The 20,198-nt window shown below is 41.6% G+C and overlaps 1 protein-coding gene across 3 annotated transcripts in view; it reads left to right on the top strand.

Annotated features, from left to right (window-relative positions):
- Positions 1–20,198, top strand: part of Flnb (filamin B) — a 139,830-nt gene that overhangs the window by 54,845 nt on the left and 64,787 nt on the right. For all 3 annotated transcript variants that reach the window (XM_038350205.2, XM_038350204.2, XM_038350206.2), the window contains exons 5-10: positions 10,098–10,216; positions 10,877–10,954; positions 12,466–12,628; positions 13,229–13,426; positions 17,021–17,158; positions 18,656–18,782. In XM_038350205.2, coding sequence (XP_038206133.1) covers positions 10,098–10,216; positions 10,877–10,954; positions 12,466–12,628; positions 13,229–13,426; positions 17,021–17,158; positions 18,656–18,782 — 823 coding nt within the window. The remainder of the gene's footprint in view (positions 1–10,097; positions 10,217–10,876; positions 10,955–12,465; positions 12,629–13,228; positions 13,427–17,020; positions 17,159–18,655; positions 18,783–20,198) is intronic.

The following is a 20,198-nucleotide window of genomic DNA, read 5'->3' as shown; positions in this document are numbered from 1 at the left end:
CTTCATTATGATGTTTTATGTGTTACCTAGTTTGCTACTCAGACTAGGAGTAGAGACTACTCCATGTAGTTTAGTTTCTAAGAGGGTTCAGAGGTTTGTTTTCTACTGTGGATATTGAATAGATTCGCATTGACTCCAGTTAAAAATTGCAAATTCATCTGTTGAACTCTGAGTTGCCTGGGGCTTAGGATCTTTGTAAGGCTCCCCTGCAGGGTTAGCGTTATTGAACACATCTGTTCCTTAGCTGAGCAACCCTCTGTCTGAATAACTAGAGGGTTCCACATAGTGAGCATGACTCTGCTGGAATTTTATGGAGTATGGAGGATGTGGTTCAGCTTCCCAACCAAACCTGGTTAGCTAGGGGACATTACACTAATTTACCTGAGTCATTGACAAGATAAGATGCAGAATAAGTGATTTCTCAGACTGCTGGAGTCGGATGGAGTAAGTGCTTGTCAATGTCGTAGGTGTGTGTCCAAATCTTATTGTTAGTGATCTGATCATTTTATAAGCAAAAGGAAAACAGAAAATAAAATATGAAAGTCCACTTTGCAATTTCTAATCCCTTTCTTTCCTTTCAAGTCTGAGGCATTTATTTTAAATGGGGTGTGGGTCATGGGGGGGGGGGGTGTCATACCGAGATATCCTTATGAAAGCTAAAACAAATATTCTATCATTGAGCCATATCCCTGCCGCCCAAAGGCAGAATGCTCTGTCAGCACAGTACGTGCTCTATGTTCAGCCAAACACCTTAGGAAAAAACCCTGCCCTGTTCATTTATAAGCATAGTAAAGGTGGAGCCAAGACTTTGACTAGAGTCTAGTTTTAAGGTAGTGATGATATCAGCAAAGGCTGTGTAAGGTGTTCCTCTTCTGGCTGTTAGAGGGGGAGCTAAAACTCAACCCTAACTCATTGGAAATGGGGAGCCCCTCTCAATTAAAACCTCAAGTACAGTGGGAGTTGAATGGGCATCCTGGACTTCTTCCCCTGCTGGAGGGGTGTAATAAAAAACAAACCAATAGAGAGGAGACCTAAGACCCAGAGTCCCATGACATAGAACCTAACTGTTCAAGCTTCACCTTAAAAAATCACTTGCTGGGGGCTGGAGAGATGGCTCAGAGGTTAAGAGCATAGCTTGCTCTTCCAAAGGTCCTGAGTTCAATTCCCAGCAACCACATGGTGGCTCACAACCATCTGTAATGGGGTCTGGTGCCCTCTTCTGGCCTGCAGGCATACACACAGACAGAATATTGTATACAAAATAAATAAATAAATATTTAAAAAAAAATCACTTGCTGCACCATGAACCAAGATCTCAAATCAAATAAAAAGGATCACTGATGTCAGTAGTGGGATGATAGACATATAAGAATTATCTGCTAAGATTTTTAAAGTGCCTATGGTGTTAAAATTTTTTACTTGATGGGATTTAGAATCACCTAGCAGATCAACTTTTGAGCAAGTCTGTGTAGGATTTTCTAGATTAGGTTAGTTGAGGTATGAAAATTATCCTAAACTATTCCATTATCTGGGATCGCTGGTGAATTGAATAAAAAGAAACTGAGACGAAACCTGTATCCACTATGTTTCTTAACTGTGAATATGATGTCACCCGCTGACCAGGCAGCTCCAGCTCCTGCCACCATAAGTTCCTTCCATGGTGAACTCTTGAACTAAAAACCAATTAATGCTTCCTTCTTGTCAGGTATTTGGTCACAGTAATGAGAAAAATAACTAATACAGTGGCCATTTTTAAAAAGACTAAGACTTCAACTACAATTAAAAATACTCTTAAAATAAATGGAAAAAAAAAAAAAAGAAGTCTTAGGAAATAAATAGAATGCCCAGACAGAAACCCAAATGCCCAGAAGACCTTGAGTCAAGCTGAAGATCTTAGAACTAGGGGGAAAAAATACACACACACACACAAAAAAAACCCAAAGAAAGAAGAACTGAAATGACTTCTTGGATGTGTTCAGTAGCAGAGTGGAAAGGCAGAGAATCTGAACTAAACGTGGAACAGGAGAAATGGCCCAGTAGTCTAAGTGAAAGACAGGAAAAGGAAAAAAATGAACAGAGCCCCTGAGACCAGTGGGAACTAAAACAAAAGTGTGAATGATCACATGAGAGGAGGCATGGGAGGGGTGAAAAGAAGACAGAGCTAAAAACTACTTAGAGAAATATTTGGCTCTAGAAGCTATAAATGAACATGATAAAAACACCCAGCAGAAGGAATATGTGTAGTAGCTCTCCCGGGGACAAGGGTTCTCTGGAAACACTTCAGAAAACTAAAGACCATGAGAGGTGTATTGTTTTGTTTTTTTTTTTTTTTTTTTTTTTTTTTTATTTTTTTATTTTTTTTTTCTATGGAAAAAAATGGAGAAAATAGAAACCAGGTTATATTGGGTTTTGATGCATTTTACCTCAGTGTTTGTACAAATAAAGGTAAGAAATTAAAGAACTTAGTAATTCAACTCAATAAAGGGATTGTTATGGCAATGTTTACTGTAATGTGTTGTAGGGAGGTCACTTGTTGGTTTCTGGCCACCTGGCCAGCTAAGACCCGAAATAATCACACAGAAACTGTATTAATTAAATCACTGCCTGGCTCATTAGCTCTAGCTTCTTATTGGCTAACTCATATTAATTTAACCATTTCTATTAATCTGTATAATGCCACATAGCTGTGGCTTACTGGGTAAAGCTCCCAGCATCTGTCTCTGGCGGCTCCATGGCTTCAAGTAATATTATGTCCCTTCTCAGGCCTTAGATGGGGTTGAAGATTACCTATTTAGACAAAATACAATCTCTATGTATCTAAAGAACCTAATTAATCTGACTGAATGTATAACAAACATGAACAACTATTGACCTAATGTTTAATACTTGTATAACTTAAAGAGTAAGACTTCATCAGAATATTAAATAATCTGTAAACAAATGTGCAATGAATGAGGTCAGTGACCTCAAAACGTAAACAATTTGTAAGTCTCTTGTTTAGAGGTAAGAATAATATATAATACAATACAAAAATATATCCTAAAGGTTGTATTAATATACAAGATGTCCTAAACAGAGGTAGAAACATGCATGTATACAATCTGACAGAATAACTTCGTATAGACGCACAAATATTGTAAGCAGAAATAAGAAATATAATTTGAACCTGTATCAATAGGTGTATTGTTTTGTGTCAGGGACTTGTGTAAGTCCAGAACTGTCTTGAACCGTTTACCGTTACCTCCAAATGCTGGAATTACAGCCTCTGCCACTACACCTGCCTGAGACCACGGAAGTTTATGCTTGGTGTGAGACCTTGAAAGCATGCCCAAAGGAAATACCAGAATGGCAGGTTTTTCATCAAAACCGTGGAGGTCAGAAGGAAGTAGCACTGCATTTTGCAAGTGTTTTGTTTTGTTTGGTTTTTTTTTTTTAAAGACATCAACTAGAATCCTTTTTATCCAAGGGAAATCCCTTTACTTTCAGACAAAGGAAAAGCAAAAGAATTTGTCACCAAAAGTCTGTCCTGAAAGGATGGCCTTTTCAAGGAAACATGCGAAAGAAGAAATCTTGAAATAACAGGAAGAAAAAATATGGAAGCAAAATTCTGTGTTAACTACAACGGACCACCCCAATCCAACCAGATAGCCTGGATGAGTCTAGAAACATTCAGGAAATTTAATTTATAAAATTGAAAGTCTCCTGAAAACCCCCAGATGCTATGGATTATTCCACTAGAGAATCCTACCAAACATTTAGAGAAGAATTAAAACAGATTTTATGGTCTTAAAAATAAATAAGGGATGAGAACACTTATGTTCGAGTTTGGTCCCTGCTGCTGTGATAAAATACTGACCCAGAAGCAATGTGGGAGGAAGAACAGATTTATTTCAGCTTATACCTTGCAGTCTTTGAGGAAAGCCTGAAGCTCCAGCTGGAACCTGGAGGCAGGAGCTGAAGTAGACCATGGCAGGGTGCTGCTTACTGGCTTGCTTTCTTAATACAACCCAGGATCACCTGCCCAGGGTTAGCACCACCATGGTAGGCTGGGTCATCACATCAATCATTAGTCAGCATTTCCCACATACATGCCAGAGAGACATACATACAGTCCGAAGGAGGCAGTTCTTCAATTGAGGTTCTCTCTTCCCAGATGACTCTAGCTTATGTCAGTTCACAAAACTAGGCAACAGATTCGACCCACTTTATGAGACTAATAGTAAAACCAAAGCCAATACCAAAACAAAACAAAAACACAGAGACCAATGGACTATGGATGTAAAAAACCCATCACAAAATATTATCATATATATTTGGGTAATAATATAAAATGGGTCATACATGGTGACTGGGTAGGAATATAAGGCTGGTCACGATTAGAAAACGTGTCAACACAATCAACCAGATTAAAGTAACAAGTTGGTGGAAAAATGCATGGGCATACTGATGTTAAAAAAGCAACTGACAAAATTCAACAATCATCCGTAAGACTCAGCAAAGGGGAAGGACAGACAAACTTCCTCAATTTAATGTAGAGTCACTGCCACAGAAACTCGTGGCTGACATCTGATTAGCGGTGAAACACTGAGTGTTTTAAGATCTGGAACACCGGAGAGGGTGGCTGCTCTTACCATTTCTTTGCAACATAATATGGGCAGGGAGCTTTGAATGGTAAGGTTAGGTAGGAAGTAGGCTTTAAATGTGGACAACAGCAAAGTCAGAAACAAAATGCCCAGTTGCAAACAATGTGCTGGTCTGTACCAGCCATCTTAAAAAAATAAAAGAGAAAAGCCAGGTGTGGTGACATACTCCTTTAATCCCGGGCAAAGGCAGAGAGATTTCTGTGCTTTCAAGACCAAACCCTCTCAAAAGTTTCCAAAACAGAATTAAAACTTTCCTTGAGTAAGTTAAGTTCAGCAAGATGACAGGGCACAATGTGACATGCCAGGCTGTGTGCAAGTTTTACATTGTAGAATACACACGTGGATCCTGGAATTGAAAATGGCACGTCAGTTTACAGTCACTGAGAAAAGAAAATAGGTGTGCGTGCAATACAACACGGGATTTATAACCTAGAAATCATAGTGAAGAGACTGAGTACGCAGAGACTGAAACAGAGATGTGGGTTCTTCCTAAATGGTCATATTGGCACAATTACTATTGAAATCTTAGCAATGAATTCAGCAGTGGCAACTTGCCTAGCACCTGTGTGGTCAATTCCTAGCACCATAAAACAAAACACACACACACACCCACACACACCCCAAAATTTTCTCTTTTTGTAGGCAAGAAGCCTGTGTTCTCAACTTAAAACAGCAAGAAGAAAACCTAGCACTAAACATACGAAGCCTGTACAAGCCAGCAGTTGCCCCCATTGGCACTTGTCTGTCTCAGTCACAAAGTGCTTTTCTGCCTCTACTCCCTATATTTAGTTTCTGTCCAGCAGATTGCTGGGAGTGGATTTTCCTGCTGACTGCTTTTCTAGTTCTCTGTGAATAGCAGCTGAATGGCTCACAATCAGCTGTCTTCTTAGAACCTTCTGCCTGACATTGGCAGAGGAACTTCAGGTTGAAGCCCCAGTCTCTAACCAGCCTTAGACACTGGTTACAAGGAGTGGATCCTGGAGTTATTTACAATTTCTATCTTCCTTGACTCCAAATCAGAGGTTCCTGTGACCTGTTCGACCGGACAAACAGAGCTCAGGGAATACCTGTGTATCCCGGTATATTCTAGAATGAAAAGAGGTCTGTATCGGGAAGTTCACAGGATCTCAGAGTTGGGATGGGCCACACTCCTGGCAAGCGAATGTTTTTCCCAACTCAGATGCTTTTGGTGGGATTCTCAAGCCTGGCTTTCTTCTGGTGACCAGTCCTAACTGAGATTCCCACCACAAGCTATCAACCCAGGAAATTCCAGGGAGCTTAGGAGTCCTGTGTCAGGAACTGGTTTTTCCCATTCCAGGATCACTTGGACATTACAGGGAGTTTGTGGGCTCTGTGCGAGGAACCAGGTTTAGAGGAAGGAGACAGGTCCAGATATAAAACCTTATATTTGCTTTACTTGCTTTACTCTTACACTCTTACAAAACTTTTATCTGGATGTTTATAGCAGCTTTGAAAATGACAGACAACTGGAGATAACCCAGATATCCTTCAGTGGGGGGAGGAGTAAATAGCTACATAGCACAGAACGTTACTCATCAGTGAAGAAGTAGCAGCAGTAGCCTGAGTGAATCGACAGGATTTCCAGTGAGAAGGACCATAAGGTTGCGTAATATATGATTCCATTTATGCAACATTTTTGAAATGGTAAAATTACAGAGATGGAGAACAGATTAGTGGTTGTCGAGGATAAGAAGAGGGTGGTGTGGAAGGGAATTGGGTGGAACTCCTAAAAGGGCAACATGAGGGCTCCTCGTGGTTATAGAATGCTCTCTGTCTTGTTCATATCATTTTCAGTACTCTGGTTGTGATACTGTATGATCACTTTGCACCATTATTACCACTGAGGGCCCACTTTCTCTTCTATCAGGTTCAGTTTATCGGGATTTATGTTGAGGTCTTTGATCTACTTGAACTTGAGTTTTGTGCAGAGTGATAGGTATGGATCTATTTGCTTTCTTCTACATGCCAGCATCCAGTTAGACCAACACTGTTTGTTGAAGATGCTTTCTTTTTTTCCATTGTATAATTTTGGCTTCTTTGTCAAAAATCATGTGTCCGTAAGTGTGTGGATTTTCATCTGGATCTTCAGTTCAATTCCATTGATCCACCTGTCTGTTTTTATGTGGTTTTTATTTATTAGTGCCCTGTAATAGAACTTGAAATCTGGGATGGTGATACCTCTGGAAGTTCTTTTGTTATATGGGATTGTTTCAGTTATCCTGGGTTTTTGTTTGTTTTTCCATATGAAGTTGAGTATTGTTCTTTCAGGATATGTAGAGAATTGTGTTGGGAATTTAATGGAGCTTGCATTGAGTCTGTAGAGTATTTTGGTAGAATGGCCTTTTTTACTATGTTAATTCCTATTGATCCATGAGCATGGGAGATGTTTCCATCTTCTGATATCTTCTCTAATTTCTTTCTTCAAAGATCTGAAATTCTTTTTTTTTCCCACAAGAAGCCGTGGGAGAGAGGGTCACACACACACGGTTCGCACAAGCAGCACACAGACACACGGGATTCGAACTCGCGGACACACACGCCCGCACGCACATGCACAATCGCCAGCGCCCTACACGATGAGCCACCGCGCGGCTCGCTAAGATCTGAAATTCTTATCAAATAAGTCTTTCACTTGCGTGGTTAGAGTTACACTATGATACTTTATGTTGTTTGTGGCTATTACGAAGGGTGTTATTTCCCTGATTTCTTTCTCAGCCCACTTATTGTTTGTATATAGGAGGGCTACTGATTTTTCTTTCTTTCTTTTTTCTTCTTCTCCTTTTTTTTTTTTTTAGTTAACCTTGTATCCAGCCACTTCACTAAAGGTGTTTATCAGCTGTAGGAGTTCCTTGGTAGAATTTTTGGAATCACTTCTGTATACTATTATATCATCTGCAAACAATAATGCTTTGACTTCTTCCTTCCTGATTGGTATCCCCGTGTTTCCCTTTAGTTTTCTTATTGCTCTAGCTAGATTATCAAATACTGTATGGAGTGAATATGGAGAGAGTGGACAGCTTGTCTTGTTACTGATTTTAGTGGAATTGCCTTGAGTTTCTCCCCATTTAATTTGATGTTGGATATATATATATATATATATATATATATGTATATGTATATATGTATATATATACATATACATATATATATATCTGTATATTGCTTTTGTTTAGCCATGTTCCTTGTATTCATGATCTCTCCAAGACTTTTATCATGAATGGGTGTTGGATTTTGTCAAAGGCTTTTTCAGCATCATGTGGTTTTGTCTTTCAGTTTGTTTATGTGGTGGATTACATTGACAGATTTTTCGTAGAACCATCCCTGCATCTGGGATGAAGTTATCTTGATCATGGTGGATGATCTTTTTGATGTGTTCTTGGATTCAGTTTCTGAGTACTTTATTGAGTATTTTGCATATATGTTCATGAGGGAGATTGGCATGTAATCCTCTCTGTCTCTTTGTTGTTGTTGTTGATTCTTTATGTAGTTTGAGTATCAGGGTGTCTGTGAACTCATAAAATAAATTTGGCAATGTTTCTTCTATTTATATTTTGTAGACTATTCTGAGGAGTATTGGTATTAGCTCTTCTTTGATGATCTGGTAGAATTCTGCACTAAAACTGTCTGGCCCTGGGCTTTTTTTGGTTGGGAGACTTTTAATGACTGCTTCTATTTCCTTTGGAGGGTATAGGTCTATTTAAATTGTTTATCTGATCTTGATTTAACTTCGGTAAGTGATATCTATTGAGAAAATTGTCCATTTTAGATTTCCCAATTTTGTGGAATACAGATTTTTGATGTATGACCTAAGATTCTTCGAATTTCCTTGATGTCTGTTATTACATCCCCCTTTGCAATTCTCATTTTGGCTTTTTTTTTAATATTTTCTCTCTGCTTTTTAGTTTGGAGAAGAATTTGTCTATCTTGTTGAGTTTTCTCAAAGAGCCAACTCTCTGTTTCATTGATTCTTTGTATTGTTCTTTTTGTTTCTATTTTATTGATTTCAGCCCTCACTTTGATTATTTCCTGCCTTCTACTTCTCTTTGGTGTATCTGCTTCTTTTTGTTCTAGATCTTTCAGGTGTGCTCTAAGTCTCTGGCATGAAAATGCTCTAATTTCTTTATTTAGGCACTTAGTCCTATGCTCTTTCCCGTTAGCACCACTTTCAGTGTGTCCCATAAGTTTGGGTAGGTTTTGCATTCATTTTCATTGAATTCTAGGAAGTCTTTATTTCTTCTTTGACCCAGTGGTAATTCAATAGAGAGTTGTTCAGTTTCCACGAGTTTGGAGGTTTTTGTTGTTTCTGTTGTTGAAATCCAATGTTAATCCATGGCAGTCTGATAGGATACGGGGGTTATTTCAATTGCCTTGTATCTTTTAAGACTTGTTACTGAGTATGTGGTCAGTTTTGGAGACGGTTCCATGAGGTGCTGAGAAGAAGGTATATTCTTTTGTGTTTGGGTGAAATGTTCTATAGAGATCTGATAGGTCCATTTGAGTCATAATGTCTGTTAGTTCCATTATTTCTGTGTTTAGTTTCTGTCTGGATGACCTGTCCATTTGAGAGTGGGATGTTAAAGTCTCCCACTATGAGTGTGTGGAGTTCGGTGTGTGACTTAAGCTTCAGTAATGTTTCTTTTACAAATGTGTGTGCCATTCCATTTATGGCATAGATGTACAGAATTGAGATGGCATCATGGTGGATTTTTTCCTTTAGTGCTTATGAAATGTCTTTCTCCATCTCATTTCATTAATTTTGGTTTGAAGTCTCTTTAGGATAGCTACACCCACTTGCTTAAAAAATCTTTTTCAGCCGGGCGGTGGTGGCGCACGCCTTTAATCCCAGCACTCGGGAGGCAGAGGCAGGCGGATCTCTGAGTTCGAGACCAGCCTGGTCTACAAGAGCTAGTTCCAGGACAGGCTCCAAAGCTACAGAGAAACCAAAAACCAAAATTACACAGTATTTATCTTTCTTTATCCCCATTACCCTTTTCTTTCCTTCCAAAGACTTTTTCTCCCACAAGGTCTTATGTCTACTTTTATATGGTTTATGTGTACACCTGAAGTCCGCATATGACAGAAGCTATGTGATATTTGTCTTTGAATCAAGCTAATTCTGCTTAGCTATCTTAAAATTGAAAAGTCTAATTACAAATAATAACCAAATACAATTTTTTAAAAAGTATATACAGTGTTGTTTTTAAAAAAAAAAAGTGCACCTTTCCTTCTCCTGTATGACCTCTCAAAGGCAGGCTCTGCTGCTAGCTACCACCTGTGTATGTTTTCACCATTGCATGTGCCGCTGCCTGAAACAACTGAATATTTAGAGTTGGATGTCGGTTAGGTAACACGAAGAAAAGACAAGACATAATGGGTGATGATTTGTGTGAGAGAATGGGTCAACTCAATAATTACTGTCTAACCTCATGGCAGGAATCGAACCCACTGGAAACATGGTGAAGCAGCCAGCCAAGTTCACTGTAGATACCATCAGTGCCGGGCAGGGAGATGTGATGGTGTTTGTTGAGGACCCAGAAGGAAACAAAGAAGAGGTATGATGCTGAAGGATACTGGACCTTATCAAGACCAGAGACTGTATCTTCATGTCCTCATAGTTCTCGACCAAAATGTTACCAAAAAGATCCTGAGGCTTGCCATAGATAAAGCAACATGCCCAAGAACTCTTGCAATATACATTGATTTACAAGAACACAGTGTTTAATAAAGTAAAAGATACTTTGGATGAGTCACAAGACTTGTTAATTGAGGTGTCCTGAATTTCCTCTACTAACCATCTTAAGTTGTTAGCCAGGGCCTGAGTGTATTATATTTTCTTAGGTCTAGACCTTGCTCCTGTCACAGCACAATTTGAACTTGGAAATATACCAACATATTGTCTGGCTTCCCCTATGGGGCAGGGTCTCTGCCCAACTTACTGTTTTATTTTTAGCTCATAAAACTGGTTCTTGTATCTCCTAAGCTAATAATAATCACCAAACTAATAGGTGATCAAGGAAATATACTTTGTGTTTTCTCGGTCCTTGATGGCCAGTCCCTAGAGAGAGTCCTAGCTTTTTCTAGGTAGTTTCCCCCCACCCTCTTTTTGTTGCTACCTCTTTGCTGATACCTCTTTTGGGACAGAAATGGCTTCACAACACATGACTTACTCATACTTTGCTTCTTCTCTAACTGATGATCATCTTCTCTTCTAGGCACGTGTGACCCCCGACAGTGACAAGAACAAGACATACTCTGTGGAGTATCTACCCAAAGTCACTGGGCTGCACAAAGTAAGATAAGGCATGGCCATTGCATGGTCTGGTCATTGGGCTTGTATTGTTATATGTTAAAGACGGAGATCGTAGGAAAAGGAATGGTCTTGTTGGCAGCTGTTTTTAACAGCTGTGAAATGCAGGATCTCTCACATCCTAGGCAAAAGCTGTGAGAGTGACTTAGATTAACTACTAGTTACTAGATTGTTCATGCTCATTGGGGAAAAACGGTAGAGTCTCTATGAATCAGACTTGGTATTAACAAGTACAGCTCTATTTAAATTCCCCAGAAGTTATTTGTAATATCCTGATTTTTCCTCCCTAATTCCACATGGGTACCTAAAAATTGAAGCTGTATGTCTGGACTTTTGATACTTTAGTGACTACCTGTGGCTTCTGTTCTGAGTGCTTCCTTACTCACCCCGCTTTGAGATTAGCTAGAGAGTATCCTGGTCTTAATTCCTGATGACACACAGCTCAGCTCACTAGCGGCAGCAAAGAATTCACTCAGTATCTGAGAATGCCTGGGATCCAGCTCCCACACCCTTCACCTCAGCATCATATCAAGCTATATTTGAGACCAATTCTGGGATGATTCCATAGGGCAAGAGCTAAGAGAGTCTGGGCTACCACAAGTGGGTAACCTAGGAATGTGTCTTCCACTGAAAGAAAGCCTTCTGTACACAAAGCCAATCCTCCTATATCATGCACAGACTTTAAGACAGGTTCTGCTTTCTGCCTTGAGCTTTGGTGAATTCACCAGGACTCTTCTTACTCCAGAACATCGTGAATCTAGGAAAATTAAATCTTAAAAGGGAACATTTATGATCTAATTGGTTTATTCCAACCAAGTATAGGTTCATAGGAAACTCAGTCTAGTTCCCTTGAAATATCCCAGGATGCAACATTTTTTGCTAAGGTTTTTAGACAGAAGTCATTATACTTTGCTTCAAACACATTTATCTGAGAATGATCTTAGTCTGTGAAAAATCTGACCCTATATCTGAAATCTTGGGATGGTACACTTTATTCTGAGAATGCAGTAGCTCTGTCTGCACTACTAAAGGAACCCCATGCCTAGATAGTTAAGTATAAATGGTTGTGCATTTCCTGTTAGAAAGACTGAGTGCCCTGTAAGATGTGCTGAGGTCATGGTGCAACATAACTTGTGGGAACAACCAACCAACGACTGGTCTAACTTGAGGCCCACACCACAACAGGAAACCTATGCCTGACACTGCCTGGATAGCCAGGAACCAGAGGCTGGACAGCACAGAGGTCCAGGAGATTACCAAACACAATCAGAAAAAATAAAATAAAAGACCAAGTGCATCTGATATCATGGGCATAGCCATATGCTTGATGGATTCAGGAGGTAAAATCCCTGATTTTAGGACTCCTGCTTCCAGCCATCTTTGGGTGTCTAATCCTGAGAAAGCTGAAAGAAGATTGGATGGAAGCACGAGGTTGCGTGGTGCTCTTGATGGTCAGGGAGCAGCTGTCACATCTATCTCTCTTGTTACTTGTAGGTCACAGTCCTCTTTGCAGGACAGCACATCTCTAAGAGCCCATTTGAAGTGAACGTTGACAAAGCCCAAGGAGACGCCAGCAAAGTCATTGCAAAAGGCCCAGGGCTGGAAACTACAGGGAACATTGCCAATAAACCCACCTATTTTGACATCTACACAGCTGGTAATGTGCTTTGACCTTTGCATCTTCTTGATGATCTAAAACAGAATCCTCTGGAAGGCTTGGGGCACCCAAACTTTGGTCTTTCAGACTGAGCAAACAACTTTTTCTCACGAGTTAGTTCTATTTATACATAGCTTCACTACTGACCCTGACTGATTACTTCTCAATTTCTGTTCAAATTTCTGTCTGCCCTAGATTTTACCAGTCATGTGCTAGAACAAGTTTTATAAAAGACTAGGGGAATGGGCAGCACAAATGAGTAAAATGGTTATTGATTTGTTAGCTTTATTTTTTTTTTTTTTTTTTTTTTTTTTTAGTTTTTCTAGACAGGGTTTCTCTTGTGTAGCCCTGGCTGTCCTGTAACTCACTCTGTAGACCAGGCTGGCCTAGAACTCACAGAGATCCACCTGCCTCTGCCTCCTGAGTTCTGGGATTAAAGGTGTGTGTCACTATCACCTGGCAGCTTTCTCTCAATTAAAAAAAGAAAATAGACAGTGTGAAAAAGAGGACCACCGTTGGTGCAGCCTTGTGGTTTGCACCGGTTGGCAGCAAGCTTTTGAAAGGGGAAGATGTGCTCATGGAATGGTGGTTCTTTCCCAGGAGCTGGCGTGGGCGACATTGATGTTGAGGTAGAGGATCCTCAGGGCAAGAACACGGTGGAGCTGCTGGTGGAAGACAGAGGAAATCAGGTGTACAGATGTGTGTACAAGCCAGTGCAACCCGGCCCCCATGTGGTCAAGGTCTCCTTTGCTGGAGATGCCATTCCCAAGAGTCCCTTTGGTGTGCAGGTTGGGGAAGGTAAGTACTGGCCAAATATGCCTGGCATAGAGACTAATAAACCTGGACTCGCTCAATCCTCTTTCTGCCAGAATCCCTTCAACAGGAAGTGGTAGTTCAGGATTAGTGCTAATACGAGTTGTGTTCCTCATCTTTCCTCCCTGTGTCAAAATATCTAAAATGATCACATTAATAGATGATAAAGCTATTTGGTTTATGGCCATGATCTCTTGGCACAGTTTCTCTATGGTTTTGCTGTATAGCTATCATAGGCACATGTGGCAATAGAGCTGTTACTGCATGGTAGCCAGCAAGCCAAGAAAGAGATAGGAAGGGGCTAGGCCCTCACCAATCCTTTACAGCAGTGGTTCACAAAGTTCTTAACGCTGTGACCCTTACTCATGTGTGACACCCAACCATGAAATTATGTCATTGCTACTTTCAAACTATAATTTTGCTACTGTTCATAAATCGCAAGGTAAATATCTTTAATATGCAAACCCCAAGGGGTCATGACCCACAGGTTGAGAACCACTGCTTTACAGCGTAAATTTCCAGTGACCTTCTTTCCAGTAAGTCCCACCTACTCAACACTTCCACCACTAAGGAGCATTTTAAGTCTACTCTGTACCGCAGATTGAGTATCCCAATCTGAAAACTGGATTGCTTCAAGATCCATTTTGTGTGTGTGTGTGTGTGTGTGTGTGTGTGTGTGTGTGTGTGTGTGCGCGCGCGCACACTGACATGATTCTCAAATAATTTCAGATTTTAGGTTTTCAGATAAGGGAAGCTCAATCAACAAAATTTGCATAATTTGTTGTTTGTTTTTTCAAAATGGGGTTCCTCTGCATAGCAAGGACAGTCCTGGAACTCCCTCTGTAAGTAGATCCACTTGCCTCTGTCTCCCAAGTACTGGGATCAAAGGCGTGCACCACCACCACCCGACCCATGCAAATATTTCTTAAAAAGTATGTCTGGAACGGGTACTGGATCTAAGGCTCAGTAGCGACAAGTTCTTCCTGTACTTCAAAGGATTTGCATTCGCTTCCCAGCACCTCCACCAGTCGACTGTTACCTACCTGTAACTCCAGCTCTAGGGGTTCTGATGTCCTCTTCTTGCCTCCATGGGCTCCTGAACATGTGTGGCAGACACTCACATAGACACACATAAACATCAAAAACACCTTTAAAATCTCACTATAGCAAAATCTTTTTGTTCCAGTCATTTTTAATAAGGGATACCGAATCTGTGTGCAGAGACCTAAGTCTGTTGGATCTGGTATCTAAGACCAAGCTCGACAACAGCAGGGCCCTGTAGTCCAAGCATTTTTCTGGCTGTTGGGCACTCAGCTCAACTGCATTAACCCACATAATATGTCTATGCACTTCAGGTGTGATTACCACCTCCAGTCTGTAGGTGGAGTGACTAAGGCTTTGACAGTGTTCTGCATATAAAGCATATTGTAGGACCATAGTGTTCATTGACCGGGCCTGTAACCACTCTGCTAAATTCCTCTGCAGCCAGCAGCGTATCTTATCCCCGGTATTAGAGTTTCTCTCTTTCTGTTTCTTTGACTTTTTTTGTTGTTGTTGTTTCCCAACTATGCTGCCTTTTCTAACCAATACTTGCCTCTCCCTATTCTGTCCTCCATCTCTGCACCTGCAGACCTGGCTGCTTCTTCTGAATCCTGCCTCTGGGCCAGCCTGGACCCTGAAGCTGCTGGCTTTCTATTTGCAAGCTCTGGGCCAGAGGCTCTTGCTTTGGTAAGGGCCGGTTGAGTGGGGGCGTCTTTACCAGTCCTTCGTGCTGATTGCACGTGTCAGGGGAGTCTGTCCTGTGTGTGTGACTTCAGGAGATTCCTATACAGGTGTTGGTGATTACAGCTCATCTAGCCAGATCCCAGCCTGAACGAGGTGCTGAGGGTGGCAGCAGATCTGGTGTGTTCCCTCGAATCCTTCAGCTGAGTGTTTATGGGAGCTGAGCTGTTAGCATTTTGGTGTTGACCATGTTGTATATGTTTAATATTTCTGAGAGAGAGAGAGAGAGAGAGAGAGAGAGAGAGAGAGAGAGAGAGAGAGAGAGAGAGAGAGAAAGAGAGAACACCTTTAATCCCCCCTCCCGGAATTCCTGTCATCTTGTGACTTATTCCTCATGTGACCAGCTTTTGTCCCTTTGACAAAGGAAAAGCAACCCTCTCCCTAGATATTTATAATCAAAATTCCTTTGACATTAGGAAAGAGATGGTTTAAGACAGCTTTCCTCATTCTGGTGTTTCCCAATCTCTCATTCATGGGCTGCCTCATTCGTTTCTGGGACAGTAAGTTTTTTGTTACTGTTTTTCCTCTTTACCTGCCTTTTACTGTAATGATTTGCTATTAAAAGATGCTTTAGCCAGGCCTGGTGTTATAGGCCTATAATCTTAGTCAGTTGGGAGGCTGAGACAGAAGAATCACAAGTTCAAAGCCAACTTGGTCACAGGAAAACAACTTAGTGAGACCCTGTCTTGAAATAAAAAGCAAAAGAGGACTCAGTGATAGAGCATGTGCGGGGCCCTTTAGTGCACACATCCATACTTACATGTCTTTAACCCTGGAAAACCAATGTTACTGGCCATTAAGTACCACCCCCATAAACGATGTTCATCCATAACAATCTAACATGATCTCTAACTGCAAGAATGTCTGTGTGCCTCTCTGAAGAGGAAGGATGTGTCTAATAAAGAACTACCTTCCTTCCACTTTTGGTGCCTGTGTATAAAGGGCTGTCAAATGCACAGTGTGAGATCTGGAGAGGAAAAGCCAACTCATGGACAACAGGACATTGTGCCCGTCAGTTTTCCATTTCCACTGAAGGAAGAAGTTGCGTATGCTGGGCAGAGGATCCTTAGGAAGTATATATGTCTTTATAAACATCCTCACTGATGACCCCATACAGAAGAGTAGTTTCATGGCTCTCCCAAGTGAAGAATGTTAGCCACCCCCATAGTCCTTAAGTTTAGTCCTAAAGTGTGTGGCTTTTAAAGGAGACCAGAAATCAAGACAAAAAATGGCACTTCTGCTGAGGCTTGCCTTTGCGGATGCCCAGAGTTTTGTCATAGCCGTCTTTGAGAGCACGATCTCAGCTTTTTGCTTGACCGTCCACATGCAAGACAACAGTCATGTCCAGATCTTCAGAGATGGCTGACCCAGGCTTTAGAACCCAGACATATTTCAAGCACATTGCATTTTCAGAGTAGACTTGAAAAAATATGATCTTCCCAGTTAGTGGGCCCTTGAGTGTGGCAGTGGGGTTTGGAGAACGCTCAGCTCTCAGTCTTAATACCTTCCTGCTCATAAAAGGCCAAAAGCCAGTACCAGGAGCACGGTACTTTCCTGTTGAATGTTGCCAAAATAACTTTTGCCCAGCCCTTGTTTGGTGAGACTGCACAAAGCCATGCTGTGTCCTTCTTTGCTAGCTGGTGCACTTCCTGAGTGGGACCCCGGGTCTTGGGCAACTACCGGATGCTCTTTGTGCAAAGCAAACATTTTCTTGGCAGGTAGCCCCAAGTAGCCTTACTTTTCTTGTCTTTTACCAAATATTAAAAGTTTGAACTGATGTTAAAACTCTGCTTGCAGCCTGCAATCCAAATGCCTGCCGGGCTAGTGGCCGAGGCCTGCAACCCAAAGGTGTCCGGATCCGGGAGACTGCAGACTTTAAGGTGGACACCAAAGCTGCTGGAAGCGGGGAGCTTGGTGTAACTGTGAAGGGCCCTAGTAAGTACTCCTTTCTTTCCCCATGTCAGATAAAATATTAGCTACGTTTTCAGCCACGGTGTATGAATTACGTCCCACGGCGGTCCTGATTGATCTCCCAGAGAGCTATGACAAAGATCTGAGTCCTGTCTGTGCTCTTTGGAGAAGGGAGCAGTGATTGATTAGTAACATCTGTCCTGGATATGGGTAGATACAACCAGTGGGTGGTTTGACAGCCTTCCATTCTAAAAACCTCTGGGATAGAAAGTAATGCTGTAAGGGAATTGGAGAAATGTTGCTTTGGGGACAGTACTCTGGTGCTTTCCCTCCCTGCCTTTCTCTGTCTCTGTCTGTCTCTCTGTCTCTCTATCTCTCTCTCTCTCTCTCTCTCTCTCTCTCTCTCTCTCTCTCTCTCTCTCTCTCTCTCTCTCTCTCTCTCTCCCCTCTCTAACTGAAGAGATCTAGGTGTAAAGTCCTTGTACAGAGTGAAATTCTGGAATCCAATCACAGTGTTCAAAGCCATTGATTTCTCCAGCCCAGGTTATATTTTATAGACTATGAAATTATGTCAGTTACCATGTTAGTATTATCAGTGTTTATAGGAGAATAAAACACCCTAGGATGTGGTTTTCTTTGTAGATAAAAGCCTTTGGCAGAAGGCATGTTTCCCCAGTGCCCTATCTTTCTCCTTTAGTGACAGAGAGAATAGACATGAGGTCAGCACTCCTCTGTCTCATGTCTTCTCTAGGAAAAAGGGGCAGCTCAGAAGTTCCTCTTGTCCTCTGTATCAGTATTAGTCCTGAGTCCAAAAAATTCATATGTGGTCTCAGCTCAAAGCTTTGGGAAAAGATATGCCCCAAGGGGAGCCAGGGTTCTAGACTGCCTAGACCTAGAGCCAAGTAGCTCTAGGGCTGTCCATCCACCCATCCCCAGCCCCCCACACCCACTCAGCTTGTTGCAACAAGAACCAAAGAGGTGTTTTTTTCTGACCTTGAAGACTTTCTTGACTCCTTGGCTTTTCCGGCCAGACCTCAACATAAAACAAGTTTCTACCTGATGGCTGGATCTGAAATGGTGTATAGAACCTAAAGCCCATCTTCTAATAGATCACTTGTAAGGACTCTCTTCCATTGTTGGCCAGGAAACAATACACAGGTGCTTAGTCCAAGACAAGTCATAAAGATGGCCTCCATTTCCAGTGTTGGAGGGGTGGGATGGTGGCCGGAAGGCAGCTAGGACTGTTGAGAAATCCTGAGACACAGCAAACATTGCAGCTGGTTTAGGACCTCAGCCTCTGCTGAGAGCTTTTGAAGCAAGTTAGCTGGGAAGTCATCCCATTTCTCCCCCTTGGAAGCTGAGATGAGTCCGCTTTTAGTTTTGGAACCCTCTCCCAGGTTTGGTGGGGGAGGGCGAACCTCACATTCAGAGTTGAACTTTTGTAGGTCACCTATGTTTTGTGGATGGTTTCTTTTAAGCCTCGAGGTTATTCTGCAAAGGCTATGTGTTTTCTTTCTACAGAGGGACTAGAGGAGCTTGTCAAGCAGAAGGGCTTTCTGGATGGGGTCTACTCATTCGAGTACTACCCTAGCACACCAGGGAAATACAGCATCGCAATTACTTGGGGGGGACACCACATTCCAAAGAGGTGAGTCTAGGTTGGAGAGGGGCCTTGTTTAGAGGTATAATCGGCCTGTGACAAGCTCACAGGAGCCTGCTGCTTCCCAGGCTGCCAGAGGGAAGAGAGATCTGCTTTGTTAAAAGCTCTCCACCCCCAGCCTGCCCCTCCCCTTTTCGGAGCAGCACAGACACTTGGCTTGTTCTCAAAAGCAGCACAAAGTCACTGTGGTTTCAGCTGCCCTGCTTTAAATCAAATGCTGGTGGTTTGTGCCTGGTGGGAGGCAGGGAAACCAGAAAGAGCTGTAATCGAGAGCAAATGGACTGTGTGTCTATACAGTCTTGTATAAACCGAGGCTCTCCTTTTCAATGAATGCCTCTGTTCACGAATGCCGCAGGGGCACAGTCTGCTATGGTTTACATTAAAACCATCTACATGAATGCCATCAGAGGCAAGGGACCCTGGCCACAGCTTTGCCTGGGGCTGTAGCAGTTTTTTTTTTCTGGACCCTTGGGCTTTGCTGCTCTCCTGAGGGCAATTTAAACTCTGAATGCATTTTGTCTTGAGAAATACTTGAACATTGTAGTAGTTCTCTCTTATCTACAAAGGTTGCCTTCTAAAACCATGAATATATGCCTGAAATCCACCCCAGACAGTGTCATGTGCTGGTGTTTTTTGTTTGGTTTGGTTTGTTTTGCCTCTACACATGCACACCCATAAAAAGGTTTAATTTATAAAATAGACGCAATGTGAGACTGATAATAGGGATGGTGAAGCAGCAACATGAAAGGCACATGAATATTGTCTTAACGTGAGCATGCCATTACCAGGCAGTGGAGATGCATGTCTTTAATCCTAGCATTCAGGAGACAGAGGCAGGTGGAGCTCTGTGAGTTCGAGGCCAATTTGGTCTACAGAGCAAGTTCCGGGACAGCCAGAACTACATAAAGAAACCGTGTGTCAAAAAAAAAAAAAAAAACAAATAAATCAAAATAAGAACTACCATATTGTACTGGGCTTATCCTTCTTGTGTTGTTAGATGACATAATGCCTATATGATGAGACAAAGTTAAAAAAATGTAGGCGTCATGACAAAGCACTATTAATCTCAAAATGATACATTTTGCAAACCACATTTGAAACTTAAGAAAATAAAACTAAGGATAAGGGGAACTCTTTTATAGGGTTTTCAGTGTCTGAACATGCTTATTGCAAACTTCCCTTGCCAAAATTAAAGCATATTTGTCTGGGTTTTTTGTTGTGGTTATTGTTGTTGTTTGTTTGTTTTTGTTTTGTTATAGCATAGGTGGGAAAAGAGAAATGTGAATAGTCTTAATCTTTAAGGCTTACACTCTAGAGGGCCCTGCATACCTAAGGTCACGTGCTGATGAGCAAACTAGAAGAAATGTATTGCTTGAGTGACAGCCCAGTGCCCCCCAGCTCCTG

This window comes from Arvicola amphibius, chromosome 12, assembly GCF_903992535.2.
Source record: "Arvicola amphibius chromosome 12, mArvAmp1.2, whole genome shotgun sequence".
Taxonomy (NCBI): domain Eukaryota; kingdom Metazoa; phylum Chordata; class Mammalia; order Rodentia; family Cricetidae; genus Arvicola; species Arvicola amphibius.
The sequence above is the reverse complement of the archived record's forward strand: the minus strand, read 5'-3'. Positions and strand labels throughout refer to the sequence as shown.